The 27675-nt window shown below is 58.1% G+C and overlaps 1 protein-coding gene across 9 annotated transcripts in view; it reads left to right on the forward strand.

The window, feature by feature from the left end:
• GSE1 (Gse1 coiled-coil protein) overlaps positions 1-27675 on the forward strand; it is a 501636-nt gene that overhangs the window by 420360 nt on the left and 53601 nt on the right. The window contains exon 1 of one of the 9 annotated variants that reach the window (XM_054452608.1): positions 17732-17849. The exons of 5 other annotated variants lie outside the window; for them this stretch is intronic. Coding sequence is in view for 2 of the 4 variants with exons in the window: in XM_054452607.2 (XP_054308582.1) it covers positions 19702-19708 (7 nt within the window). In the remaining 2 variants the exon portion in view is untranslated. Of the gene's footprint in view, positions 1-17731; positions 17850-18660; positions 18679-19487; positions 19709-27675 lie in introns of those variants that run through there. 3 more of the 9 variants (XM_054452609.2, XM_054452607.2, XM_054452613.2) reach the window with 3 other exon arrangements.

Consider the following 27675-nt stretch of genomic DNA (forward strand, 5'->3'; position numbering starts at 1 on the left):
AGGGGACAGGCGGGCAGGGGTTGGAACCGCCAGACCTCCCTGCCCTGCCACGGTCAGCTTCTCCATCTGCTCTCCGCTGAAGCCTCCTTTATTTTCCATGCCCCAGGCCCCATCTGTGAGCCCTGAGTCTCCAGGGGAATTGTGGCTCCCTGGCTGGACGGTCGCCTGGCCAGGGCCTTCCTTGGGGCTGCTGGCCTGCCTTTCATGCTGTCCTTCCAGCGAGCTCTTAGCTCCTGGACTCCAGGAACGGTTTCAGGTTGTCCTTCCTTCACTTGCTCCCTCACGCATATACGCACACGTTCATTCATTCAGCAGATGCGCATGGAGCCTCTTCCTACATCAGAGTGCAGGTTCGAACTTGGTCTCCGTGGGTCAGATGCCCATTGTGTGATGTGGGCAAGTTTCTCAGCCTCTCAGAGCACGTTTCTTCCTCTGTAACACAGGAGTCATTATTGTCCCTGCCTTCTGGGCTTGTTAGGAGGATCGAAGGACAGAATGTGGATAAAGTCTGTCGAGTGACACCTGCACGAAACACATGCGCAGTGCCTGTGGCTGGTGAGTGCGTGACTGCTGGTCATGCCCGCTCCCGGGGAGGGCGCCAGCGCCGCTCGCCTTGGGCATCATTGGAGGCCCACAAGGCTGTGCCGAACGTGCTGAAGGAAGAGGTACCAGTGCCATGGGAAGGGCCCAGGAATGAGGAGCCTTGGAAAGAAACCAGGGGGCCGGGGGGACAGGCAGAGGGGTGGCAAGGAAGGGCAGGTTCTCTGGGGCCCACACAGGCCAGGACGTTCCTGTCTCTGTTGAGTTCGGATCGGCAGGTTCTCTGCAGCCCTCACAGGCCGGGACGTTCCTGTCTCTCTTGAGTACAGACCAGCACATGGTCCTGCTCTCTGGCCCCTGCATCCCCTCCAGACTGCGTTCTGGAAGCCCTGCCCAGGCCTCACACGCTGCCCCGAGGGTCTTTATTACCTGGGGTCTTCTAGCATTTGCCTCTGGAGAAACTCAGGAAGCATCCTTTCTCTGCATCCTTTCTCTTTGGGGGCCCAGCTTCTCCTTTTCAGTTTGACAGACGCAGCCTGAATGCTCAAGGCCCCTCTGCGGAGACTTAGAGACTTAGGCTGGTGGAGAGGGTTGTGCCTCCTGGCTGAGAACCCTTCGGGGCAGATGGCTGGCTCGGAGTCCTCATGGTCTTGATGATCAGGAAACACTAGTGTATTCCCTCCTGAAAACCCACTGATGCCTGTTGAGAAGCCTCTAGGACACGTTCCATGTGGTTGGGACTTTGTAATGCCAGATCTTTTCTGTGTTTTAACATTCCTCCATCCATCATCTACCCATCTACCTTTCATCCATTTCCCTCCCTCCCTCCCTCCCTTCCTTCCTTCCTTCCTCCCATCCACTCACCCACCCATTCATTCATGCACCTATTCCTCTCTCTATCCCCACACCCATCCATTCACTCATCCACCCAACCATCTATCCATCCATCCATCTATCCATCCATTCCTCCACCCACCCACTCTTCCATCTACCCACACGTCCATCCACCCATCCACTTTTCCATCTGCCCACCCACCCATTCCTCCATCCACCCACCCATTCCTCCATCCACCCACCCATTCCTCTATCCACCCACCCATTCCTCCATCCACCCACCCATTCCTCCATCCACCCACCCATTCCTCCATCCACCCACCCATTCCTCCACCCACCCACCCATTCCTCTATCCACCCACCCATTCCTCCACCCACCCACCCATTCCTCCGTCTACCCCTGAACCCATCTGTCCCTCCACCCACCCACCCACTCTTCCATCTACCCACACATCCATCCACCCGCCCACTCTTCCATCTACCCACACATCCATCCACCCACCCACCCATTCCTCCGTCCACCCCTGAACCCATCTGTCCCTCCATCCACTCACCCACTCTTCCATCTACCCACACATCCATCCACCCACCCACTCTTCCATCTACCCACACATCCATCCACCCACCCACCCATTCCTCCGTCCACCCCTGAACCCATCTGTCTCTCCACCCATGCCCTCATCCACTGTCTATCCGTAGTCCCTATATTTGGTCTAAAGGTGGGATCTTTTCTCTGGCAGAGACGTGGCTGCCTCACCCACCGCTGCATCGCAGCTCGAAGGATGGATGCATCTGCTCTTCTCACATCAGCATCATGGTCCGCCTAATGTGAGGGGAGGGGGCCTGGCCCACCTTAGCTGCAGACCCCATCACTGACTTGGGAAATGAAGCCTCAAAATAGTTCCCCGGGGAGGAGCAGTGTTCTTAGACTTCTGTGATGTTTCTAGACTCAAGCTTTCAGAGAGACTCCCAGGACAGCAGCCGGGCACCGGGCTCACTGTGTTCATCATGTGTGTGCTCGTGTGTTCTGGAATCCTGCCAGGAAGATCCTGCCTTCAGGTGGCCACCTTGTTTTCTCCATAAGCCCACATACACCTCACAGACCAAATATCATAAACGGTGGCTCAGAAAATGTAAGTTGTTTCTGTATTCTGACATTATGCTGCCCAATACGGGAGCCACTATCTATTTACACTTAATTTTAAAATTTTAAATTAATGAAATAAAGTCTAGAATTCAGTTCCTTGGTCACACTGGCCACATTTCAAGTGCTTAGAGGCCATGTGTGCCAGTGCTGGACAGTTGAGATGGACAACGTTCTCTTCATCATGGAAAGTTCAGCCAGGCACGGTAGCACACAGCTGTCATCCCAGCACTTTGGGAGGCCAAGGTGGGCAGATCGCTTGAAGCCAGGACTTCGAGACCAGCCTGGCCAATGTGGCAAAACCCTGTCTCTACTAAAAATACAAAAATTATCTGGCTTTGGTGGTGCACACCTGTAATCCCAGCTACTTGGGAGGCTGAGGCAGAAGAATGGCTTTGTAGTTTTTTGTTTGTTTTTGTTTTTGTTTTGTTTTTGAGATGGAGTCCCGCTCTGTCACCCAGGCTGGAGTGCAGTGGCATGATCTTGGCTCACTGCAGCCTCCACCTCCTGGGTCCAAGCAATTCTCCCTGCCTCAGCCTCCCAAGTAGCTGGGATTCCAGGCACCCGCCACCACGCCCGGCTAATTTTTGCATTTGCAGTAGAAAAGGGGTTTCGCCATGTTGGCCAGGTTGGTCTCGAACTCCTGACCTCAGGTGATCTGCCTGCCTTGGCCTCCCAAAGTGCTGGGATTAATGGCGTGAGCCACCGCGCCCAGCCAGGAGAATTGCTTTGAACCCAGGAGATGGAGGTTGCAGTGAGCTGAGATCATCCCACTGCACTCCAACCTGGGCAACAGAGTGAGACTCTGTCTCAAAAAAAAAAAAAAAAAAAAAAAGTTCTATCAGAGCAGTATTCTACAGGTTTACTCACACAGATTCTCTTTTTAAATTTAATTAATTTGTTTTGGGGGACAGGATTTCATTCTGTTCCCCAGGCTGGAGTGCAGTGCTGAGATCACAGTTCACTGCAGCCTCAACCTCCTGGCCTCAAGCAATCCTCCCACCTCAGCCTCCCCAGTAGCTGGGACTACAGGCATGCACCGCCACACCTGGCAGATTTTTGTATTTTTTTGTAGAGACGGTGTTTCACCGTGTTGCCTAGACTGGTCTCAAACTCTTGGGCTCAAGTGTTCTGCCTGCCTTGGCCTCCCAAAATGCTGGGATTACACGCGTGAGCCACTGCGCCTGGCTGGATTCTTCAATAACTAAAAGATGGGCCAGCCTCAGCCATTACTGGTCTCAGGTTAGATCTTTTTGCATTCGCTCTGTAGGAGAATGAGCTGGGAATCTGATTTGAATTTTGATCTTCCCTGCTGCTGTGTGACTTGGGTTCAGGTGCTTAACCTTTCTGACTGGTAGAGATCGGCCCTCAGGGTATTCAGAAGGGTGCCCTGCTTCTTGTGGAATGGTAGAGAGGAGAGTGGAAAACGGAACATAAAATACCAAAATGACCGGTGCACTGAAGAAGCGATCCCTTGGAACCTGGCCCTGGACTGTTTCAGGGAGAAGGTGTATCCCATCTGCAAAAATCAGTGTGCAGGCAAAGGCGTTTTTCTCTCTCTCTGTCTTTCTCTCCCAGGCCTGAGGTTTGGTGGTTGTTTTTTTTTTTCACTTTCTCATCTCAGCAGAGGAGGGCTGGACAAGAGGACCCAGAAGGTTCTTTGCAGCTGGCTCCTGCTCTCTGGGACCCCATGTGCTATGCCTGGGTTTGCCAGCACCCAGCTGCGCAGGGCAGTTCGGGTGGGCTGCCCACGAGAGCTGGTCCCTGTGCCTCGGTGAACCCTGTCCGTGGGCATCAGCTTTTAGGAGAATGCCCAGCCCCGTCCCAGAGCCACGTGTCTGGCCCTCGGTGCTTGGTATCCTGCCTCCAAACAATGTATATTAGAAACCAACTTTGATCTTTCAGAGATTGCCAGTGTACTTTACAACGAATGTGCTTAAGAAAGCATCAGCACTCCAAATGGCTGAGCAGGAACTTCTAATCCCTAGTGCCTGGACCCCAGGCTCCCTCAGCCACCGAGGAGCATTGCAGCAAAGGCAAGGGAAGATGCCTTCTGGGCAGGCAGGCCAAGAGGGGCTCCAGGCCACGTGGGCCTCCCAAGTAGGCATGGGGCAAGGGCTGCATCCCCCAACCATTGAGTGCTGGGAGGGCTGGCTTGGCTGCTCGGACCTTGGCTGTCACGTCTTCCAAAAGTTCTGTCCAGATGGGCTTTGTGGTGTAGCCCCCTCGTCCATTCTGCAGCCTCTGGATGAGGACACGGCCCCTTGTTTGCTGGAGCAGGGACCTGTGGTCTGTGATCAATGACAAAGCCCACGGGCGGTGACTGGAGCATCGGGGCAGTGGTTGGCACAAGAAACTGCCAAGCCACAGGCCCTGCTCCGTACCCTCCTCTCTCCTACTCCCCCTCAATTATTTTTCTTGGATGTTGTGAATTAAATCTTCCAGCAACCGCAGGAGATGTCTTCGGGTAAGGCCCACTCACATCTTCATGCGCCGATAGAAGTTGTTAAATGAATAATGTTGACTTACACTGGGGACCCAATTCTCTCTGAATATAATTCCCCTTCGAGTTACCCGGTGCCTCCTGGAGAAACCATAAAAATAATAAACACGTCTCGATATCAGAGGTTGGTGATGCTGCTTCAGATTCTTTTGGAGAGAGAGGCAGGGAAGAAGAAATAAATTACAATTAATTTTTAAAAGAGGGTCATGCCACAGGTCAGATGATGAGGTGAGCTGGTGTCATGGGGTGGTTCTCCAGGGCTGAGCCGCAGAGTACCCCCTTAGAGCCGGGACAGGGGCTACCTGTGGACAATACTGATTCCTGGGCTCCACCCTGGACCTGCCCCCAATCTGGAATGTGGGTGAGGGAGGTGGGGGTGGTGACACGGGACCAGCTGGTTCTTGTGCAAAGTGAAGTTTGGGGATCGTGAGTCAACAGAAGTGGCAGTGGGGTGCGTCTCGGGATCTGGCTTCCTGGCCGTGTGCTGCCCCCGGCCACCTGTGATCACAAGCCTCTTGCATCTCACCTCTGTGGCCTTCTCTGGACCTGAAGAATTGCCAAAAATGGGCTGAGGCAGTTGAAGGAGATGGAAGAGACATTTAGCACAGGCCCTACCCTCTCTTGCTTTCTCTTTCTCCTTCTCTCCCTCTTAAGATCCCTGAACCTGGCTGGACACGGTGGTGTGCGTGTCGCCCCAGCTACTTGAGAAGCTGAGGCAGGAGGATTGCTTGAGCCCAGGAGTTAGAGGCTGCAGTGAGCTATGATCGTGGCACTGCCAGCCTGGGCAACAGAGACTTGCCACCTGGAATACAGATGAGGCTGTCACCCCAGTCATGGGCAAGGCTCTGAGACTCTTCCTCTCTAAAATGGGAGGGTGGCAGCTGTCCTCCCTGTGACGGGGACCTGGCAAGGTCCCTCCTGTGTGAGCCCCCTGAAGCCGTGCCTGGCTACCCCTCTGGGTCTCTGTGGCCTCCGAGGGCGGCTGCGGGTACTATCTATGCACTGCAGCCAGAGAGACACGGGGTCCTTCCTCTTCCAGGCCCGCCCCATCCACATGGCTTCTTTGAGCTGAGCCTGCTTTTAAGGTGCCACCTTGGGTTATTAACGGGAACACTCACAGACGGGGTCTGAGCGGTGTGGGGACTTTCCCAAGGTCACAAAGCAATTTGCTGGCTGAGCCAGGAATAGAACTCCTGAGCCGGGCTGTGATCACCCTGTGCTCAAATGGCCAGGCAGGCGGATCTGTGCAGGGAGCGGAGCTGGGAGGAGGGGGCTGGGCCTCCTCGATGCCTCCATGTGGGCCAAGGGGAGGGGCTGGGAAGATGTCACCCAGGCCTGATGGGGAAGGCCAGGCTGAGGGCTGTCTCGAGGACCACTGTCTTTCATGGGAGAGGAGAGTGTCTGAACTCCGGGTGAGGGGCTGGTGTTGAGAGGCAGTGGCTGGCTGTGGCTAAGAAGGCTGTGGTGTGTGTGTCTTAAGATCATTTGAGCCTTGTTAACACACACACACACACACGAGCCTTGTTAAAACACACACACACACACACACACACACACACCCCCACCCAAAAACCTGTGGTGTGTGTGTCTTAAGATCATTTGAGCCTTGTTAAAACACACACACACACACACACACACACACGAGCCTTGTTAAAACACACACACACACACACACACACACACACACACACACACACACACACACACACACACACACACACACACACACACACACCCCCACCCAAAAACCCAGCGTTTGTTTTCCTGGTGGCTCTTTGCAAAACACTCCAGCTACGAAGAGGGGAGGGGCTGGCGTAGCATCGCAGATGTGGGGACTCTGAGGGCTGATGAAATAAACCCATCCTTGTCAACTGGGGAAAGGCACTCAGCAATCCAGGACAAGACGGCATGGTGCGGATCCTGCAGGAGGTTCCCGCATCCTTTTTTGGCTGGGTTTATTTTGGGGACAGGAGGGCTGTTTGGCGCTGATGAGGGTTTGTGTCCTCCTAGGGGCTTCTTGATTTCATTTAGCTCAGTCTCCTCTCCAACGGCTCAGCTCAGTGAGCGCCTGGAAGAAAGCGAGAATGCCAAAGCAACCCCTGGGTGGGAGGAGGGAAGGTTGGCTTCCACCAGTGGGGGTTAGAGCTGCCATCCAGGGGGACTCCCTGGAGGAGGCAGAATTTTAAGCCAGGGCCTGAAGGAAGAGATCAGGGTTTGAATAAAGGAGATGGGGCTGTGCTGGGGGAGGATACAGCAGGCCCAGGGAAGGGTAGTGGGGCTGGGCGAGTCTAGAGAGACTGTCAGACGCTTCCAGACACCCCTAGTGCAGTCCTGAGGGCCAGGAGGGAGTCTCGGAGGGGAAATAGGCCCGTGGGCCCCCCAGAGGCAGGCTGAGGGAGAGGTGCCCACCAGGAAGACGAGAGAGGTGCTGTCTGAGGGGTGGAAGGGGAGCAGCCCCAGGAGAGGAGGCAGCAGGGGTGGGGCAGCCATGGGTGTCTGCCAGGCCCACGGCAGTCCAGGAACGTGGGAGCAACTTTACCAGCACCGGGAGGGATTGCAGGGGCCAGGCTGGTGGGGAGGAGGCCTTTCAGGACGGGAGCTCAAAGACATAGGCCAGAGGAGGGCCAGGCGGGAAGAGGCTCTCTGGGAAGAGGCAGAGCTGAGGCAATCAGGTAGAAATCAACCGGGGGATGACCTGGGGACCCACTGCCTCCACGCTCACCTTCAGCGCGGGGCCGGCAGACACCCAGAAGGGCCACAGGCAGCTGGCTAAAAATCTCCACACCAGGAACTTCCCGCGATGAAAACAACTTTGTCCATCTAACTTTTCCTTTTTGATTATTTTAATTTGTGAGACCAAATTATAAAGACATAAACACAACAAGAGCCAGAGCAGAGGGTTCCTTGCAGCCGTCCTGAGCTAGGGAGCCGAGGCCCAGGTCTTGACCCCGCGTCCCCAGGGCCCGCCTATCCTGCAGTGGGCGAGGGCGGGGCTGCCCCGGACACCAGGGTCTCCTCTGTCTGCGTGCATTGCTTGTCGAGCCCGCGAGTGATAAAGGCAACTGGGACTTGATTGTCCGAGTGACAGTTGTGATTTTAATGACAGGCAGTAGGTTATTAATCAAGACATTTGTCAGGAGCACTGGGAGGCGGTGGGGAGGGAGAGGGAGAAGACGGGCCTGGAGGAAGAGAGAGTGCAGTTCTAGAAGAAGCTCCTCCCTGGTTCAGATCCCAGCCCCACCGTCCAGGGAAGTTGGCCTCTCATAGGTTTGCAGCAAGGATGAAGGCAGAAGGCCGGGCACAGTAGGCACTCGACAAATGCTGATTCTGAGTAACCAGGGCTGCTGCCAGGGCTGGGTTAGCAGCACACAGCACCCAGGGGGCTTGACTGGTGGCCGAGGCGGGGGCCAGGCAGGGAGGAGGTGGGGCGGGAGCAGTGTGGACTGATTCACAGGCCTGCGTGTCCCCAGCCAGTGCTATTTGATACGGAAAAGAACTTCGAAGGCTTTTAACATGTGGTAGAAAATCAGGGAACAGGGACCCAGAAAAAAAGTTTCTAAGGATCCCTGGGAGGCTTCTTGGGGGCTAACGGAGACCCTTGGGCCCTGGCCACCCTGGGGTTCTAGAACCGCTCCTGGTCTCCTGGTGTGAGAGAGCTCCCCTGGCCCTTGCCGGAGCCCTGCCCGACCCACATCTGTCCTGGGCCTAGGGTGACCTGCTGCTCCAGAACCCGCCCTCCTGGGTGCTCTCTGGGCATGTAGCCCATCTCTGGGTGGTGGCCTTGGTGGGGGCCTGGAGTGTGGCTGTCCTCTGAGCCAGTGGATGGACCAGGAAGCCAGAGGAAAGCCCCTCACCCTGCCTGAGGACAGCCGGTTAATCTTTATGAAGGAGGACAGTTCCTCCTGGGCTTTTGAGTGAATCACCCAGATTTCTGGTCCACTGGTGTCCAGGCTCAGCAGGTGGAAGTGTACTCACTGCTGCCAGAGATGTGCCCAGTTACAGGGGCTGCCCTTGCCCTCCCCCGCAGGGGCCCACACACTGGCCTCAGGTCAGGGGTCTGGGACCGCGGCGGGGGTGGGGACTCCGTGGCCAGCTGGTGACCTCTGCAGGCCTTGCTTCCCTGTGCCCCTGCCTGGGCTGCCATCCCATCCCCTCCAGGCCTGCCAGGGTCACAGCTGGCCGCTTTCCAGCCGAGTGGCCAGGTGGCAGGAGCTGCCTTGCAGCCCTGCTTGGAGACAGGTGTGTTCATTTCAGTGTCACGACCTCCAGCTGCTCAGAGCTCGCGAGGCGGCGAGGCCCGCCTTTCCCCTGTGTGGAAGAATTATCGGTGAGGACAAAAATAGGTCTGCAGCTTTGAGGGAGCTCAGCTGGGGGAGGGGACATTGTGAACCCCTCCATCTCAGAGCTTGGGTCCACAGAGAGGGCACTGTGTCCGTGGAAGGGGGAGAGACGCCGAGTGGGGAAAGTTCCCTGGAAGCAAAATGTGCTGGGTCATGACTGGCTTTGCTCGTGACTGCTCAGCCCCCAGTGCCCGAGGGTCATCCCCACACCCCGAAAGGGAGTTTCCAGGGGATGCTTCTCTTAAGGCTGCGTCTGCTTGAGGCTTCTCTGGAAACTGCAGGCCCTGCCCTGCGTCTGGCCTCTCCCAGGGACTGGCAGAGGCCTTCAGATTGGATTTTTTTGTTTTGTTTTGAGACAGGGTCTCACTGTGTCGCCCAGGCTGTGGTGCAGTGGTGCGATCATGGCTCACTGCAGCCTCAGCCTCAACCTCCCAGGCTCAAGCCAATCCTCCCACCTCAGCCTCCTGAGTAACTGGGACCACAGACATGTACCCCCATGCCTGGTTAATTTTTTTATTATTATTTTTTGTAGAGATAGAATCTCACTATATTGCCTGGGCTGGTCTCGAACTCCAGGGCTCAAGCGATCCTCCCTCCTTGGCCTCCCCAAATGCTGAGATTACAGATGTGAGTCACTGGGCCCAGCCCAGATTGGATTGTTTTTAATTGAGGTGAAATTCATGTAACATACAATTAGCCGTTTTAAAGGGTACAGTTCAGCGGCATTTAGTACATTCATAATATGCAGCCCTCATCTCTGTCCTGGTCCAAATCATTTTCTTTTTTGTTTTTAATTATAAAGAAAAGCAGTATAATTGGTTCATGGTTCCGCAGGCCCTGCAGGAAGCATGGTGCCCACATCTGCTCAGCTTCTGGGGAGGTCCCAGGAAACTTACAATCATGGGGGAAGGCAAAGGGGGAGCCAGCACATCACGTGGCAAAGGCAGGGGCAACAGAGAGGGACCAAAAGGACCACCCCAAAAGGAAACTCAGATCCACTAGCAGCCACTCCCCTCTCCCCTCCCCTAGCCCTAAGCAACCACTCATCTGCTTTTTGTCTCTGGATTTGCCTGTTCTGGGCATTTCATACAAATGGAATCCTTGTGTGTCTGGCTTCTTCCATTCAGCATCGTGTCTTCAAGGTTCATCTGTGTTGTGTGTGGATTAGCACCTCAGTCCTTTTTATGGCTGAGTAATAGTCCACTCACTGTATGGATAAACCATGTTTTCTTCATCTATCCATCATCTGATGGACATGTAGGTTTTCACTTTTTGGCTATGATGAGCAATGCTGATAGGAACATCCGTACAAGGTTTTGTGTGGACGTGAAGGTATGTTTCATGCCTCACTGTGTATCAGGACCCATTACTTTCTGTGGCTGAATAATATTCCAGTGTACACAGAGACCACAGTTTGTTTATCTGTTCCCCCGTTGATGGTCATATGGGCTGATTTGATAATTTTTAAAGATGCACCTTCTGAGGCGGGAGGATCCTTGAGACCAGGAGGTCGAGGCTGCAGTGAGCTATGATCGCACTACCGTGCTCCAGCCTGGGCAACAGAGTGAGATTCTGTCAAAAAAAAAAAAAAAAAAAAAAAAATATATATATATATATATATATATATATAAAAGAAAGATCTCTGAGAGGGAAAGCCAGACAGGGTGCTGTCAGTATCTATCTATCTATCTCCCTCTATATGTGTGTGTGTGTGTGTGTGTGTGTGTGTGTGTGTGTGTGTGTGTGTGTGTGTATATATATATATATATTTTTTTTTTTTGAGATGGAGTCTCGCTCTGTCACTCAGGCTGGAGTGCAGTGGCGCGATCTCGGCTCACTGCAAGCTCTGCCTCCCGGGTTCACGCCATTCTCATGCCTCAGCCTCCCGAGTAGCTGGGACTACAGGCGCCCTCCACCACGCCCGGCTAGTTTTTTGTATTTTTAGTAGAGACAGGGTTTCACTGTGTTAGCCAGGATGGTCTCGATCTCCTGACCTCGTGATCCGCCCGCCTCGGCCTCCCAAAGTGCTGGGATTACAGATGTGAGCCACCGCGCCCGGCCTGCTATCAGTATCTTCACACTTACAGAAGCCAGGGACTTGGGTGGCCGGCTGGGCCCCACCCACTGTCCTGCTCCCCTTGCCTAGTGACCAGCCAGGGGCTGGCAGGGGCTGGGCTCACGCGAGTTGCTGGTGTGATTCTTGGAGTGTGTGTGACATTCCAAGGCCTCTCCTAATGTCGGGGGAGAAAAGAGTTCCGCTGCTCTCACTCTAGGGCCAATGTCCGAGGGCAGAAGTGGTCTAAGTGACCGACCTCCCTGCCCGTCTGGTCTGGCGCCGAGAAGTGCTTCCTCGTAAAACTTTATTTGTATGTGCTGCCGCCCTTCCACTTCCTCCGCACAGCAAATGTAAGGGAATGCTTCTGAGCTCCAGCTGCGTCCCAGGCACTGGGCATGGCTCTCTCTATTGTCTTGTCTGGTCCTCACCAAAGTGGGGGCAGGGGGACACGTTCCTTGCAGGGCAGCAGCTAAGGAAACGGGTGCGCAGTGGGTGGAGATTTGCCCAGTCCGGCAGCTTGACTCCCACGTCCGTCCTCCCCCTGCACCCCCGGGGGGGCCACCGGCTGTGCTCTCCAAAGCCACATTTTAACGTTTGCTGTCTTGGGTGGTCATTGAATGGGGTTAACACGTCTGGCCCCAGGGTGTTTTTAGAGGTAAGTGGTAGAGAGGGTGCTGCCCGTAGGGAGCCAGACAAACTGAAGACCGCATTGTAGGTGATCAGAAGCCTCAAACAGCAGGCTGGGCTCATTGGCCGCCCAGGAGCTGAGACTGCCTTGCTTGGACTGCAGATAGTTTCCTGATGGGAAGAAAAGTTGCAAGGAGGAGACCCTGCTCCCCTCTGACTGCTGCCAGTGAACTGGACCTGTTTCTGCTGTGGTTTCTGTTCAGTTGACATCGCTGAAAGCTACCCATGTGCCCATCGGGCTTGGCCGCCAGCCCCTGCCCTCCTTCTCACCTCCACCACAGAAGTTTCGGCTCCTGCCCTTGAAGTCTGCCGTGGCACAGCCCACTCCAGCAGGCCTGCCAGGTAGACGGGGTTCTCAGTGCGCTGCGATTTTATAAAAGCCTGCTAAAATCAGACCACTCCGGAACACATGCTCTCCCGGCTTTACATCACCAATGTTGACAGTAGGAAAATTTGGCCAGGTTTCTCTCAAATATGAAAAATGGGAACTAGGCATGCGAGGAAATGAAAACCTGGCATCCCCACCCCAGACAGCAGGAGCGCTGGGAAGGCAGGGCGGACTTCTCCGAGCTCCACAATTTCATCCGTGCAGTGTAGTGATGCCCACCCACAGGGCCCTGAACACAGACCTGGTCAGGTGCCCTGACACAGCTGCACTGTCTGGATGTGCAGGGGACGGAGCGGAGGGCTTCAGGCCACCAGAGGCGGCTCCTGGTAGAACGTCTCCTTGCCAGGAAGGGGCTACTTTGCCACTGAGTCTGCCCATCACTGGGTCCTGGAGCTTCTGGGTGACCCAGGAGAGGGACAGGTTGTGGACAGCAGTTGAGCCAGGCCCACCACCAGTGTGCAGGACCCAGCCTGGATGCCCTGGGATCCCTGTGGCTTGCCTGTGGCAGCCCAAGTGGACGCAAGCTCTTCCCAGGATTTCAGATACCTGGGACACTTACACTTGGCCAGGGCCGTCTGGCTAGCAGGAGCCAGCTTGTCTCCCAGACAGTAACAGGGCAAGGGGTATGTGTGGGGGGTGCTCACTGGTGGCAGAAGTGTCCAAAACTCCCAGGATTCTCTGCCCCCCATCAAGGGTCCGAGCGCTGCTCCCCCAGCCCCCTTCCCCTGCCTCGGCCTGGCCCCGCCATATAAAGTTTAAAGGTTTTAAATGCAAATATTTCTCTTTTATAGATGCCAGCTGTCTCCAGAGAGTGCGTTTCCTTGCTGTTCAACTTTATTGTCCAATTAGCTTCCCATATCTGGATATTGGCGAGCCTGGGTTGGGGGGGCGGGAGGGTGGAGGGGGGCTGCAGGGGGAGGGGGAGGGGAGCTGCAGGAGGGAGGAGAGCCATGCCTCCTGGGCCAGCTCTGGAGCTGGAAGCTGCCCTCCGGGACCTGTATCTGGGTTGGGGTCAGGAAGCCCAGGTCATAGGGTGGGTGCCTCTCCAGAGGTGGGGTCACCATTTCAGGTTTCCCCGCTCCAGTAGGAGAGGCAGGAGCTGGGGGGCGGTTGGTAGCAGGGGTATTCTTTTCTGATTTAGAAAAATAAAAGCCAGCAGCCCCGACGCACACGGCTTCCTTTTACTCCCTCTCCCGCCCGCTTTCCAGCCGCGGTGGCGGCGTCCCCATTCACCAGGGCTCGGCGGCGCTCACAAAGCGAGGCAATTAGAATTGAAAATCTATGCAAAACAGCTGTTAACTGATTGTAAAGGAGTGCAGCTGTGTTCGGGGTGCGGATTGGAACCAGGCGCTGAGAGGGCAGGAAGTGTGGGGCAGCCCGGGGTTAAGAGGAAAACTCCTCAAAGGGAGTTAGCCAGGCCTTAACCCTTTCCTGTTCCCCTAGAGGTGACCTGGGCTACTGAGGGCCACCTGAGCTGCTGGGGTGGGGCTCCCCCAGCATCCCTGGCGAATCTGGTTCCTCCCCAAGAGGGGCAGGCAGGGAGAGGCGGGCACTGCTTTCCCCTCTCTCCCTCCAGCCTTTATCCAATCAGCAGATCTGGGTTAAATCTTAAATCCTGCCCAGGGGCTGGGGACTGTGTCCCTGCTAGGAGACAGGGGGCCCTCTTCCCTTGAGGCCCGCACTGCCACTCTGGAGCAGGGAGTCTGGGACTCCAGCAGACACGCTGTGGCCCGGCCTGCAGGGCGGATGGTGGAGGATGCTTCTTCTGATGCCCTGCTTGGAGACCTTGGCTTAGTAAGGGGAGGGGCCTGGGGATCTGTATTCCTCCCCACCATGATTTAAGACCCACTGCACTGTGTGATCGCTATCTAAGAGTGGGACGCAACCTGGAGAGATGAATTCGAGAGGCAGGGATGGGAAAAGCCTTCTTGCAAGAGATAAGATGTAAGCCAGGCTTTGAAGAATGGGGAGGATTTCTGGGCCAGTGATAGCAGAGCAGGAAACAGAAAGAGGAGGGTGGAATCTAAGTGGTGGGAGCTTGCACCTTCACCGATGCGTAGGGCAGGGCTGGGGGCCTGAGGGCAGATGGGGTAGCTGGGCAGCCTTCTACCCCTCAGCCCTTCGTGCCCCCTGGATTCAGTGCACTCTGTGGGCTTAGCCCCGCGCCCCTTGCCCCTGCACCAGGGCTGGTAGCCTTGGGGAGGGTGGGCTGTGCATGCAGAGGAGCTGGGTGAATCCCAGGGTGCTCAGCTCTAGGCAGCTAACGGCCCCCTCCCCCGGCCCCCAACCAAAATGGTTTTCAGGCACTGGACAGCTGCCCAGAGGTAAGAGCGTAGACCTGAAACCGCTTGAGACCTGTCGTACCCCTGCAGGTGTATCTTTCTTAATAATCAGAGTGACCATGGCAGGTGGTTACCGAGAAATGCTGCCAGGTGTAAGAGCCACGTCTGGATGAGACTCGTGCTGGAATGTGTGTGCCCGAGGCAGGCCAATTAACCTTCTCAGGTCTTCCCACTCGGGCTGTGTAATGGAGGTCACTGCCTGCCTTGCAGGGCCGGGAGGGCTTCCAGTGACATGCGCTGAGCAGCGCTGGCTCTTGTTAGGTGCTTGGTGAATGGCAGAGGTGATCTTTACATACTGGCCCATGGACATCCAGGTCCCTGATACTTATTTGCAGATCCAGGCGCTGAACAAGGTGCCCAGGCAACTCTAATGAAGGTGACATGCAGTTCCTACGTGCTAGGAGCAACTGGCCAGGATGGAGAAGGACCTTGGGTTAGGCTGTGTGCTGTCCTGCTGGGCCCTAGAAGAAGCAAGAACCAGAAAGAACGTGTCCAGGATCCATCCTCCGCCAGGGCTGGGCCCTGTGCTAAGACTTAGTGGGGTTGTGATAGTCATGGGTGGTGCCCGCACCCCTGAGCACGTGACGTGGCCCAGGTTGATGCCCAGGCAGTGGTGGTGGTGGTCTGTGCTGTCATCCTGCCCCCTTGCCTTCCAAATTTCCTTGCTGCCTTGAAGTGTCCCCTATGTCAGCGTCTGCCTTCTGCTGTCTGTCTCTTGCCGCCCCCCACCTTTAAAAAACAAAAAAAAAAAGACAGGGTCTTGCTCTGTGGCTCAGGCTGGAGTGCAGTGGCACAATCATACCTCAACCTCAGACTCCTGGGCCCAAATGATCCTCCTGCCTCAGTCTCCCGAGTAGCCGGGACCACAGGCTTGTGCCATTACACCCAGCTAACCTTGGCCCCTCTAAGGTGCTTGCTGAAGGCTTACTGGAATTTTCACTTTTGTTTCTGGAAAACCAAGTGTGAAACACAGCCCAGGGTTTAGTGTGTTTGTTGAGTGAAAAACCACCCACCCTCTGTGGTTCAAGGCGTCCCTTTCTTTCTGGTGGATCCTCCTAGACCTCACGCCTCCAGACACCCCTCTTAGTTCCTGAGCTCAGGGAGTAGGTTTAAGGTGTCTCATGTTCATCTGAGATGGAAAGCTTTTTTTTCTCCTTTGAAACAGGGTCTCACTCTGTCGCCCAGGCTAGAGTGCAGTGGCACAATCTCAGCTCACTGCAGCCTCTGCCTCCTGGGCTCAAGTGATCCTCCTACCTCAGTTTCCCAAGCAGATGGGGCTACAGGCACACACCACCATGCAGGGCTAAGTTTCTTTGTTTTTAATAGAGACAGGGTTTTGCCATGGTGTCCAGGCTGGTCTCGAACTCCTGATCTCAAGCAATATGCCTATCTTGGCTCCCCCAAAGTGCTGGGATTACAGGCATGAGCTACCATGCCCTTAGGAAAGCTTTTAAAATTTAGATCTCTTTTGTGGTGCAGGTCTGATAGGTTCCAGGGCTTGTGGAGGTAGGGCTAGAGTTTGCCCCTAGGTGTCACTGAAGCAGGTACCTGAGCCAGGTGAGGGGCTGGGAGTCTGCCTTCCGCTCTTGGAGGCACAGTTTAGCTTGGCAAGGGCCTCAGGGTGTGAGCAAACGCGCACCAGCCACCAGCATCCTGTTGCCTTGGCACAAAGGACAGTCCGTGGTAAGGAGCACCGTGTGCAGCATCCCCAGGGCAGGTGCCCCGTAGGCCTGACCCTGGCATCTACCTAGCTCCTTCCAGGCAAATGGGAGTGGAGGGTAGGGAGGAGGTCCAGGGAAGGAGAGCTGTACCCAGGAAGGGCTCGCACTATCTGGGGGCGCGGGGCTGTGGGTAGGGCGCTGCTTAGGAAGAGAGAGGAGGAGGAGCAGGCCTGGAGGGAAATGGAGGGAGGCCAGCCTTAGCCCCAGTGCTGGGAAATTAGGAGTCAAGCGACAAGCCTCGTTAGCGAGGAGCGCGCCGGCTGCAGGAGAGCAATTCCCACCCTTAAACTCGGAGGCCGTGCTCCGGATTACTAATTTCCGGGGGCCGGGCGCACTGACAGTGAGTGTCATCCATCTCCCCCTTGCCAGCCCGCCTGGTGGCCGCCAGCGTTTCCCGGCCAGGACTCACAGAGCGGCTCGCTGCTGCCCCCCGGCGGTTGCCGGGGTGTCCGGCAGCGCCTCGCTCCCCTAGGCCTACTGGGTTGGGAAGGGGAGAGACTCCAGGTGTGAGAAGTTTGGGGCGCAGCTTGCATGTCACCTGTGTGCACATGAGCTTGAGCAACTCAGGGCCTCAACTTCCTCATCTCTGAAACGGGATCAGACCACCCATCTCGCAATCCAGGGGAGCTAGATGTATACGCCGGAGGGATTGGCCGGCTCTAAAAAGTAGCCGAGTGAGGCACCTCTCAGTGGCCACTCCACACGTTTTTGTGGTTGGCCGTCGTGGTCCTGCTCAAACAGGTGGAGAAACCTAACCCCACCTTCACCCCTGGCCCAAGGGCCTCTCCAAGGAAGAAGGGAGTAGGTGGTGCCACCGTGTCCCGGTGAGCGACCTGGAGGTGGGGCCTAGGTGTCTACCTGGAGAACTAGGCCGGAGGCAGCTCCCGGCCAGGTGCGAGAGGCTCATTTGCATGCTGCTCCCCTCCCCCCGCAGCCTGTAATCCAGGTGGGAAAGGGGTTGGGCCAGTCCCGGAGGTGAATTTTGTTTTTAAGGCTCCGGGCCAGTCGTCGTCCATTCCTTCCTAACACCTCCCTATCCTCCCCTCCCCCCGCCCGTGACTCCCAGTGGGGGTGGAGGCGCCCCTCCCCCTCCTAGCCCTGGCGGCCTGGGGCCGGGTGAATCCGCCGGCCAGTGCGGGTATAAATTACCCGGGGCCGCGCGGCCGCCCCACCTTGTGGTGCGTAAATTATAGCGTCCGGCCAAGGCCGCAAGGGGGGGCGCCGCCGGTGAGCTGGCGGGTCGTGCGGGGAAGCAGCACCCCCGCGCCGTGCCAGGGCCGGCCAGCGTCCGCAGGTAGGAGCCAGTAACGGCCCGACCCGGCCTCGCCGGTCCGTTTCCCTTTTCGTTTGTGGTCTGCCCGGAGCCTTGTGCAAGGCGGGGGGCCGGCCCGCGTGCACCCCCACCCCCGGGCCCCGGCGTGCGCTTGGTCGGAGGTGGAGCGGGGAGCGCGGGGCCTGAGGGAGCCCGCCAGACCCTGCCCCCCGGAGGGCACACAGGCTGGTTCTGCTCCCCGCTGGCGCGGGCCCCGAACGCTCTAGGCCCGCCAGCGTCATCGGGAACAGATGGATGGGGGGTGGCAGGCGCCCAGCGCTCGCTCCCGTCGCAATCCGGGCTGGCGCGGGGAGGGGGAGGGAGGAAGGCGGGGGAGGCGGGCCCGCGGGGACGGCAGCGTGCGCGCCTGCCAAGCCTGGCGCGGGCATGTCCCGGGGCAGGTTTGGGGCTGGCACGAGGGGGCTGAAAGTCGAAACCCGCAGCACAGCGCTGGGGCGGCCGCCCAGGGGGTGCTGGTTTGCCTCAGGGCTGAGAAGTAGGGACGCGCTAGATCAGAGTGGTGTTAGAAGAGGAGGGAGCGACCCCGGGGCCTCAGAGCCGCCCGGGGGGTTACAGCCGTGGGCGCCAGAAGGCGGGCAGGGGAGGCCTGGCGACCCCTGTCCCCGAGGCCCGCCCCTTTAACCCCGAGCTTCCTGGGGACACGCCCGCCGCGATGGGGTGGGGGCGGGGCGGGGCGGGGTGGGCGGAGCCGGGAGGTGGGAAGGCTGGGGCCTTCAGTCCCTCTCCGCGCCGCCTGTGGGTGCCCAGGAATTTCAGGACGCTCCCTGAGTCATTCCAGTCAAGTGCCTGGGTGAGGTAGGGTGGGGGGGTGCCAGGAATGGGGTGGCGCTGCGCTGGGGCCAGAAGCGCAATGAGTCGTGCCAGTTTCTGGAGGCGGGCAACCTCGCCTCTGACCGCAACCCCAGCTACTTAATGATCCCCCTGGCGGAGCGGCGCCTCCTTGGGTTCTCCAGCCCCTCGGCCGTGGGTTCTTTAAAGAACACCCCCCGCAGCGGCCCGCATTGTGGCCTTCCCAAAAGTTACTTAAAACTGGGGGATGGGGTGCCTTATGGAATTTTGAGGCCAAGTTCTTAGTATTCAGCCTATTCTAGTTGGGGTAATAAGGTCAGGCATGGGGGGGGTGGGGCTTGGGTACACAGTCTAATTTGTGTCGCCTCCCCCCACCCTACGCGCCACCAGCGCCCAGAAAGTTGTTCTCCAAAAGGCCTCCAGGACACGAAGTTACCCATCCGCCCATTATTGGGCCTGCTCTGTGCCAGGCACTGTTCTAGGTTCCCGGGACGCAGCTGCGAGACACGGCTCCGCTCACGTGGCGAGGGTGCTGTGGCTGCTCACTACTTTTAGAGTCAAGTGGCCGGTCTTAGCCACCAAGGTCCCCGGGACCCCCGAGCAGTCCAGCCAGGGGCTCCCGAGAGTGTGGGGGTGGCACCTCCGCGGCCCCGCTGGTGTCCTCGGCTCACCTGGCCGGCCGGGCCGGGGAGGGGCGTGTGCCTGGGCGGGTGGACCCGGGCGCCCGTCGGTGCGCGCGCGCGCGCCTGTGTGTTTGCGGCTGAAACCCGACACCTCCCGCTGGCTGAGGTCAGGGAGCCGGGAGCGAGCCAGTGGCCCGGGAGTGGGCGGCGTTGCGTTTGGGTGTGTCCTCGGCGGCGACAGCAGCAGGTGTTTCTTGGCCGGGGCCCCGGAAGCTCCACCTCCCCAGCGGGCCCGAGCTGCCGCCGCCGAGCAGCCCCGGGTGAGATAAGCAGTTTAGACAAACACTGGGCGACGGTGGCTCCAGCATGTATCAGCCGAGACGGAGCTGCGGGGCCCTGGCATGAAAGGTGAGCGCGCCGCACCCGGCCGGGGACGCGGGTCCTCCACCCTCCCCCCACCGCACTCTCCTCCTGCAAGTTCGCGGGTTCCGCGGGGGCGGCCGCCAACGGCTCCCGGGCAACTTCCCCGGAGTGTTAGCGGCGATAAGAGCCGGGAGGGCGGGCAGGCGACCAAAGGCCACCCCCTTCCTCCGCCCGCGGGTCGCAGCCTGGGCGGCCTGGCTGCGGGCGGGGACGCGGGGGCTCCGAGCTCAGGAGTGCGCTCAGCGGGGGATGGGGGGGGTGCGTAAGTGCGTGCGGGCTAGAGGGCAGATAAAGTGGGGGGATGGGGGTGGCGGGGGGAGTCTCCGAGAGCTGCGGGCGCTGGAGAGCTGGAATGAAAACTTTGCAGCGACGCGGGAGGGAGCGAATGGGGGTGGCTGTGCGCCCCCGCGGCAGGTGCTGGGGACGGCCAAGGAGGCGGGGGACGGGGGGTGCTCGTTACTGGGGCCGCGCCGGTTAGGGTTTTTGTCTTGCTCCCCTCCCCCTCCCCGACCCCTGGTCTCGGGGGAGTTGGTCGGGAGGGCGGGACCGCAGCCTCCCGGGTCTGTGACCCCCACGCCCTGCTTCCCGAGGAAGGGCGCGCCACTGGCTTGGCCGCTTCTCTCCTCTCTCTCCCCCCACACCCGGCGGAGCGGCTCCCTGCCCCTCCTCTCCCCTCCCCCCCCGCAGAAGATGGCTGCCCCAGCCTCGGAGGTGGGAGAGGGATTGCACATCCGCCGCCCCCCACCCGCGCTGGCCTTTTTCCCTCCCCGGCCCTTCCTGCTCCGGCTGGATGCGCCTCCCCGCCCCCAGCCCTCCCGGGCCCTGCGGCCGCGCTGATGGGCGGCGAGTGGCCCGACCGAGTGGAGCCGATTCAATTATATTGCAGCACCAGAGACACCTCCTCGGCCGCCCGCCCGCCTCTCCAGCAGGCTAATTAAATTCCCTTCATGGAGGCGGAGCGGGAGTGGAGCTCACCCTCCCTGCGCCCGCCCACCCCCATCTTCCCGCCTCCCCTCCCCAGCGCCGGGTGGGGGGACCAGGGGGCCACTTAGAAATGTGTGGTGGAGACTCGAGGCGCAGGTCGTAGGAAGGGGGTTCCCAGATCGGGGGAAGGGATACCGCGACGCCCCCATTAGATGGGGGAGTGGAGGCTGCGCCCTTTCCACGTGGTGGGCCGGGGGCCTGGCCGCAGTGCCCGTCTGAGTTCCGAGGGCAGCGTAGTGGCGGTGGGGGAGCACCTGCCGGGTTCCCAGCTGGGCGGTGGATGCCAGCCGGAGTTGAGTCGGTTTGGCTCTTACAAACTAGCCTTTGTCTGTGCAAAGTGCGTTTAAAACACACTAAACCCTTGCTCCCCCCTGCGGTGCCTTATCTGGGGCCTGAGGGGTAGCGGCCACACAGGTTGGGGTTTGGAAACAAAAAGCGGGGCCACCAAATGGAAAGAGGGCTCCTTTTGTAAAAGGCGCCTGAACAAAAGGCCCAGCCGCACTCCGGGTGGGAGCGAACCCGCCTAAGCCGATTTCCAGGAGGCGGGGGACAAAGGGGCAGAGAGAAGGTCTTGGTACGGCGTTGTGAAATGTGCACCCTGGTCGGCCGTCTCGTCCTCTCCCCTGGGATTCCGTGCCCCCGCCTCCCGGCAGGGGTGGAAGGGGGAACCCAGGTGAGCAGCCTTCTCTGGCCTCCCTCGGTGTTGCTTAAGCTTGGGGCACTTCAGTGTTGCTCACCCTGTGTTTACGGCCGCCTCCACCAGCAGGGACGGCAGAACCTGAGGCACAGGCTGTGCCTGACTCAGCCGCCACGCCACAGGTGAGGGGCCCAGGGCGCAGGCTCCGACGGCGGCGTATGTCATCCCGGCCGCCGGCTGTGCAGGGGCTCGCCCCGCCCAGGTAGATTCGGGAGGGCTGGAAGAGGCCCTGGCCTGCGAGAGCAGCGACCTCGGTGCTTCCTAAGAGACTTTCCGAGACAGCCAGCCCCGTGTCGGCAGCGTTCCTGATCTCCTGCGGGCCGGTTGCGAGGATGGCTTTTGTCACTCTGGCAGCAGACACCAAAGCCAGGAGGGGAAGCGGGGGAAGCTGGAGCCAACCACGGTTTTGACGCTTGGAGTTTTCTTTCCTGGAGCCTTGGGGGCGGTGCCGTGCCAGAGCTGGTGAGAGCCCGCCAGGAGCCTCTGGTGACCTAGGGTCAGCCCTGCCTTGGGAAGGGAGGTCGGGAAGTCCTGGTTCTAGGCAGAGTGAGGCTGAGCTCAAAACAAGGAAGGCAACAAGGGGTCCACTGTGGCGCAGGCTCTAAGCTGTTTGGGACCGTTTTTAGGATCCTGGAGTGTCAGAGTTCAAAGGCGCTTGTAGATCTCCAAACTCGGTGTTTAAAAACTGCTGCTGGCCAGGCCTTTCCAAGCCCAGTTAAGCCACAGCCTCTGGGTTCCTGACCCGGGTCTGGGGGTTGTCAGAGCTCCCCAGCTGATCGTAACGTACAGACTGGGGGTAGGAACAGGGGGCAAACTGAGGCTTCGGGCCAGGCGTGGAGCGGACACCGCGCTCACAGCAGGAAGCCTCTTCCGATGGCCCCGATGAGCCCTCCCCTCCAGCAGTCACTTCCCTGTCTCTGGGGGAAGTTCAGGGGCTGCAGATCTGAGTGCCTTGTGGTTTCAGAGCAGAAGCCAAGCCTGCCTGTGGGCTCAGCATCGCCAGCCCGAGGAAGAGCCAAGTCTGCACAGCGCCACTCTGTGGCAGACCGGGGTCCTGCACCTCTCAGCTAGAGATCCCCCCCAACCCTTGGAGTCCCAAATTCCCCTTGAGCCCCCTGGAGCAGGTACTGTCTGTCTTCCCTTGCTCTGAAGGAGGCGGACTGGGGGGCCTTTGGGCTCGGAGCCCCGAGCTGAGGGGCAGGAGCTGGTGCCTCCCACTTTTCTGGAAGAGTGCGGGTAAGCTAGAGGGCTGGCTGCTACCTTTTCCCTGCCCCCAGGAACTCGCAGGGGCTTGTGGAGTCGGCTAGCAGGGCCGGTTTTTCCTGGCCCCATTTGAAGCCTTGGAATTCCCAGCCTGGGTTACTCGAAGTCCAAGGATCCATCCCCGGGATCGGGCCAGGGTTGGATGGGAACCCTCTCTGGGTAGCATGTGAATTGTCTCTGTTGTGGCAACAGCAGGGTCCTCTAAAACCACAGGGCTTCCCTTCCCTTTCCTGGTGTGCCGGGAGAGCTGTTTTTTTTTTAACCTGCAGAGATCCATGTTGCAGGTGACATTTCAGTTTGGTGGCTGTGCTGAAGCCTGGCCGCCTGGCTTTAATTCCTCCCCCCGTGGAGTCTCAGATCTCGGTGGCCTCACCGAGCTCGGTGTGGGACGCCGCGCTGCTGGCTTCACTTCCGCGTGCTGGCCTTTCTCCCCCAGCTGCAGCCACAGCCTGGGAGGTGACGTTTCTGAGTGTCCCTGTCAATGAGAATTTATTGAGCTCCTCCTCTGAACCCAGCCGTGTGCTTGCTGCTGGGAGGTGTACAGACAGATAAAACAGGAGCGTGGCCAAAAGCAGCCCTTTGCACGCCTGCCAAACGCACACTCGGGGGCCTTTTAATCTTGCTTCTGCAGCTCTGATTCCCCACCAGCCTCTTCTCTCACGCCCTCAGCTCCAGCCAGACGACACCACACGCCATTCTCGCCACTCCTGCGTTTGGCCACGTCCCTGTCCTAGCATGGGCCATCCCGTCTGCCTGGGATTCTCCCGTGTGCTCCAAAGCCCACCTGTCACTGAGGCCAGTCCACCTGCCCCTCCCAACCCGATGCCTCCCTCGCCTCCACACTCCCATGCTCATCCCGTGTGTGTCTGGAATCAGACGTTCAGAGGGGAAGTGAGAGCTGCCCCCAGGAGGCTGGGGCGGAGTCCAGGCCTGGAGGAAGGAGCTGTAGATGAGGGCAGGGCTGGTGCTGGAGAGGGCCTCTGGTTTACCCTCACCTGTGCCTACAAATCATCTGTGGAAAGAAGGGGTTGGGCTGCACTTGAGGCTTTTGTGGGTCCTTGTGACTTGGGGGTTTCTAGGGAGGCAGGTGGAGGAAGTGGGGAGCCTCTAGCCCAGGGGTCTCTCCTGGCTGCACTTTTGAATCACCTGGGGGGCTTTAAAAGCTCCCAGTGCCCAGGCTGTACTGCCAAGCAGTTCAGGCCAAATCTCGGAGGGGTGAAGCCTGGGTATCCGTGTGTCAACCCCCTGGTGACTGCCACGTGCAGCCCAAGCTGAGACCCTTGCTCTGCTTTCTTCCAGAGCAGCTTCCTAGTCACCTGGGGGCCAGGGTGGGAGCTTTTCATGCTTGGCCCCTCCTCCTCCAGAAGGGCCTTCTGCTGGGGGGAGCAATGTGAGTAGGAATTCCTTCCCCTGGGAAGATGGGCTGATGCTGTTTAAGGAGACCTGGGGTTTCTCTTCCCACCTGGGAAGCCGGAGACCACCTTGCTTGCCCCAGAATTGGATGGAGAACCCTGGTGACTCAGAAATGGACATCTCCCCTCTACGCCACCTCCCCCGCAGGACGGGGCACCTGTCACCTGGCTGCTCTCTGGATGTCTGTGGGCCTTGTGTTAACCCCAGGCAGAATCCTGAAGGTCATTCTTGCCTGGCCCAGGTGTGCTTTGAGCTCTTCTAAAGGGGCTTACAAATGCAGAGTCCCATTGGCATGGGTGGATTCATGTTCGCCTGCATCTCTAGCCAGGCCTTCCAATTCTGGAACCGGTTCCTCCAGCTGGAGGACTTGACGTGTCTGAGGAGGTGTGTGTTATAGTGGATTTGGGATCACTGGACTGAGGTGGCGTGAGGGGGGTGCGTGCTAATGGTGACATAGACCCTCCCACTTTAATCATCATGTCCTCACCCCCCACCCCAGTGTTCTCATCTGTAAGACGAGGATGCAGAGGCCCTCTGGCAGTTGAGGGTGAGGATGAGATGCTGTAATGCCCGCCACATGCCCCTGACGGGTAAATGACAGATGCGGGTGAGGGTTGAGAAGGCCTGGAGCGTGGGGTGAGCCCCTGGTGAGTGTCAGCTGTTACTGTGTTGATCGGTGCATCTGACTGTTCATATCTGCCTCTTGGTTAGGTCACTGTGTGACCTCAGGCACTTGTGTTCTGGGCCTCAGTCTTCTAATCTGTGGAATAGGAATGACAATGTCACCTGTATCCTGAGGCTGTTGAGGGTTAAAGGCTTTATTAACAAGTGCCCAGTACAGCACCTGACACAGGCTCTGCAAAGCCTGCGGCTACTCCTGTTGCTGTTGTTGTTGTTGTTTTAATTAGAGACAGGGTCTTGCTCTGCTGCCTAGGCTGGGGCGCAGTGGTGTGATCACAGCTCACTACAGCCTCAGACTCCTGGGCTCAAGTGATCCTGCTGCCGCAGCCTCCTGAGAAGTTGGAACCACTGATGCATGCCCCCACACCTGGCTGATTTTTAAAAAAATTTTTTGTGGAGACAGGGTCTCTCACTACATTGCCCAGGGTGGTCTCAAACTCCTGATCTTGGGTGGTCCTTCCGTCTCAGCCTCCCAAAGCACTGGAGTTACAGGCATGAGCCACTGCGTCCAGCTTGGCTTTAATTTATAAAGCTCCAAGGCTGTGTTCCCCTACGCTCAACTCACTCCCTTGCAGTGCTGGGGGTGGCCCCTTTTCCCACAAAGACTGGAGTTGCTTTTTCTGCCCTAAGGCTCAAGGCATCCCAGCAGACCCTGCCAGCCCCTCTGCTGGGCTTTAGCAACCAGAGGTTCTTTTTGGGAGCCTCAACGCCCCCTCGGGCTCACATGCACACCACCGCCCCCTTGGTGATTGGCACTCTGGGCCCAGGTGGCGGGAGGTGCTTTAACAAACTGTCCCTCCCCCAGCCCTGCCCTTCCTGCGCTCAGATGGTGGGTCTGTGGCCGCAGGCAGCAATGAAGGGTATCGATCGCCCAGCTTTTGGTTGAGCAGTATTGATGTTGGACAGGTTAAGCCGTCCCGAAGGAAAATCTGTGTGTCAAGCTGAGCACAAGACAGCTCGCGAGTGGGGGCTGGGGGGGCGGGGCGCAGCCTTAGGGGCCTCTTCTAGGCTAACCCTGAGTCTTTTATCTTCTGGGTTGGGGGGCAAAGCCGGGGGGTGCCAAGCGATGCCCCCCAGCCCCAGAGGGGCCTGGAGGGGACGGCAGGCGCCCTTACGTGGTGTGATCTGTGGGCAGATGGTGTGCCGGCCAGGACTTGATCCCACTTAAGGAGTTGTCTCTGGGATTTAGTAACCAGATGGGAAAGACCGTATTTCTGTATCCAGAGGTGCTGCGACTGCCCTGGCCTAGGAGGGTCACGCCATGGGCTGTGCGCCACGCATGGTGCGGGAATGTTCTCACTCCAGTGTGCTCCTCCTCCCCAGGGAGGGACTGACTTGCTAGGTAGGGATTAGCCCCGTTTAGCCATCCACCGGGGAAGAAAGGGGCCCCGGGGATCCATATCCTGCCTGTAGTCACACAGCTGGTAATTGGTAGAGGAGCAGAAATCCACACCATGAGTTTCCCACTGCAGCCTCCTCACCCAGCTCCCGCCCGCTCTCCCTTAGAGCCTGGAGGGAGGTCACCGGCTGCTTCGGAAGGCACTGTTTAACCTGGGCTGCTTATGGGGTGCGGTGGCTCAAGCCTGTAATCCCAGCACTCTGGGAGGCCGAGGCAGGTGGATTGCTTGAGCTCTGCAGTTTAAGACCTCTTCTCTACAAAAAAAATAAAAAATAAAAAAAACTAGCCAGGCATGGTGGGATGTGCCTGTGGTCCCAGCTACTCAGGAGGCTGGGCAGAGAGGATCACTTGAGCTCCAGAGCTCGAGGCTGCCCGCAATGAGCTGTGATCGCACCACTGCACCCCAGCCTGGGTGATAGAGCAGGACTCTTGTCTCAGCAAAAAAAAACAAAATTAAACTGAGCTTCTTCACCCAGTCTCGGGATGTGAGTGGATTCTTCCAACTGAATTCCCAGTGTACATTTATCTTTGAGTGTATTTTTGTAATGTTTTTGCATTTGACATGTGGTATTTTTTCCATTCACTTAAATATACGAGGATCCACTAGACAGCCGATGCTATACTGGGTGTTGAAGACACAAAGTGGAATGCGGTTCAAGCAAAAATTCTCAGCCAGATGGGAGCATTGGAGAGACTTCCGCCTCCCAGAGGCTGCCGATCCACGCGGTCGTCTCCGCCGCCGTCAGGAGGGTGTGGTTAGTCACCCCGCAACAGATAAGAAGACAGGGTTTCGGAATCGGCCCTTGTGGAATGCCTGGGTTGGCGCCCCACTCAGCCCTGCATCTCTGAGCTGTTGGGGAACCCGTTTAGATGGTGTCAGCCTTGGGTCTCTGCACGGTTCTCAGCCCTGGGTCTCTGCTGTGTTGGGGAACCCGTTTAGATGGTCTCTGCTGTGTTGGGGAACCCGTTTAGATGGTCTCAGCCCTGGGTCTCTGCTGTGTTGGGGAACCTGTTTAGATGGTCTCGGCCCTGGGTCTCTGCTCTGTTGGGGAACCCGTTTAGATGGTCTTGGCCCTGGGTCTCTGCTCGGTTGGGGAATCTGTTTAGATGGTCTCAGCCCTGGTTCTCTGCTGTGTGGAGGAACCCATTTAGATGGTTTCAGCCCTGGATCTCTGCGCTGTTGGGGAACCCGTTTAGATGGTCTTGGCCCTGGGTCTCTGCGCTATTGGGGGAACCCACTTAGATCGTCTCTTGAAAAAGATTTGTGGCCTCCCCTGTGTCTGGGTTTGCAGGGCAGCGGAGGTGTGCGCTGAGATCGTATCTGTACATCTTATAAGACTTTATAGGACTAAGGAAGTTAATCCATCCTTAGCAGGGATGCCAGACCCCTGGAGCCTGTCACCTGGGCACAGGGAGGACATTTTAACTAAGCAACTGGTTTCCAGGTTGAGACTGGTTGGGATCCTGCGGAGTGACTCTGAATCCACTAACAGCAGGACTGTGTCTGCTTGGATG

Source organism: Pongo pygmaeus, chromosome 18 (assembly GCF_028885625.2).
Source record: "Pongo pygmaeus isolate AG05252 chromosome 18, NHGRI_mPonPyg2-v2.0_pri, whole genome shotgun sequence".
NCBI classification, from domain to species: domain Eukaryota; kingdom Metazoa; phylum Chordata; class Mammalia; order Primates; family Hominidae; genus Pongo; species Pongo pygmaeus.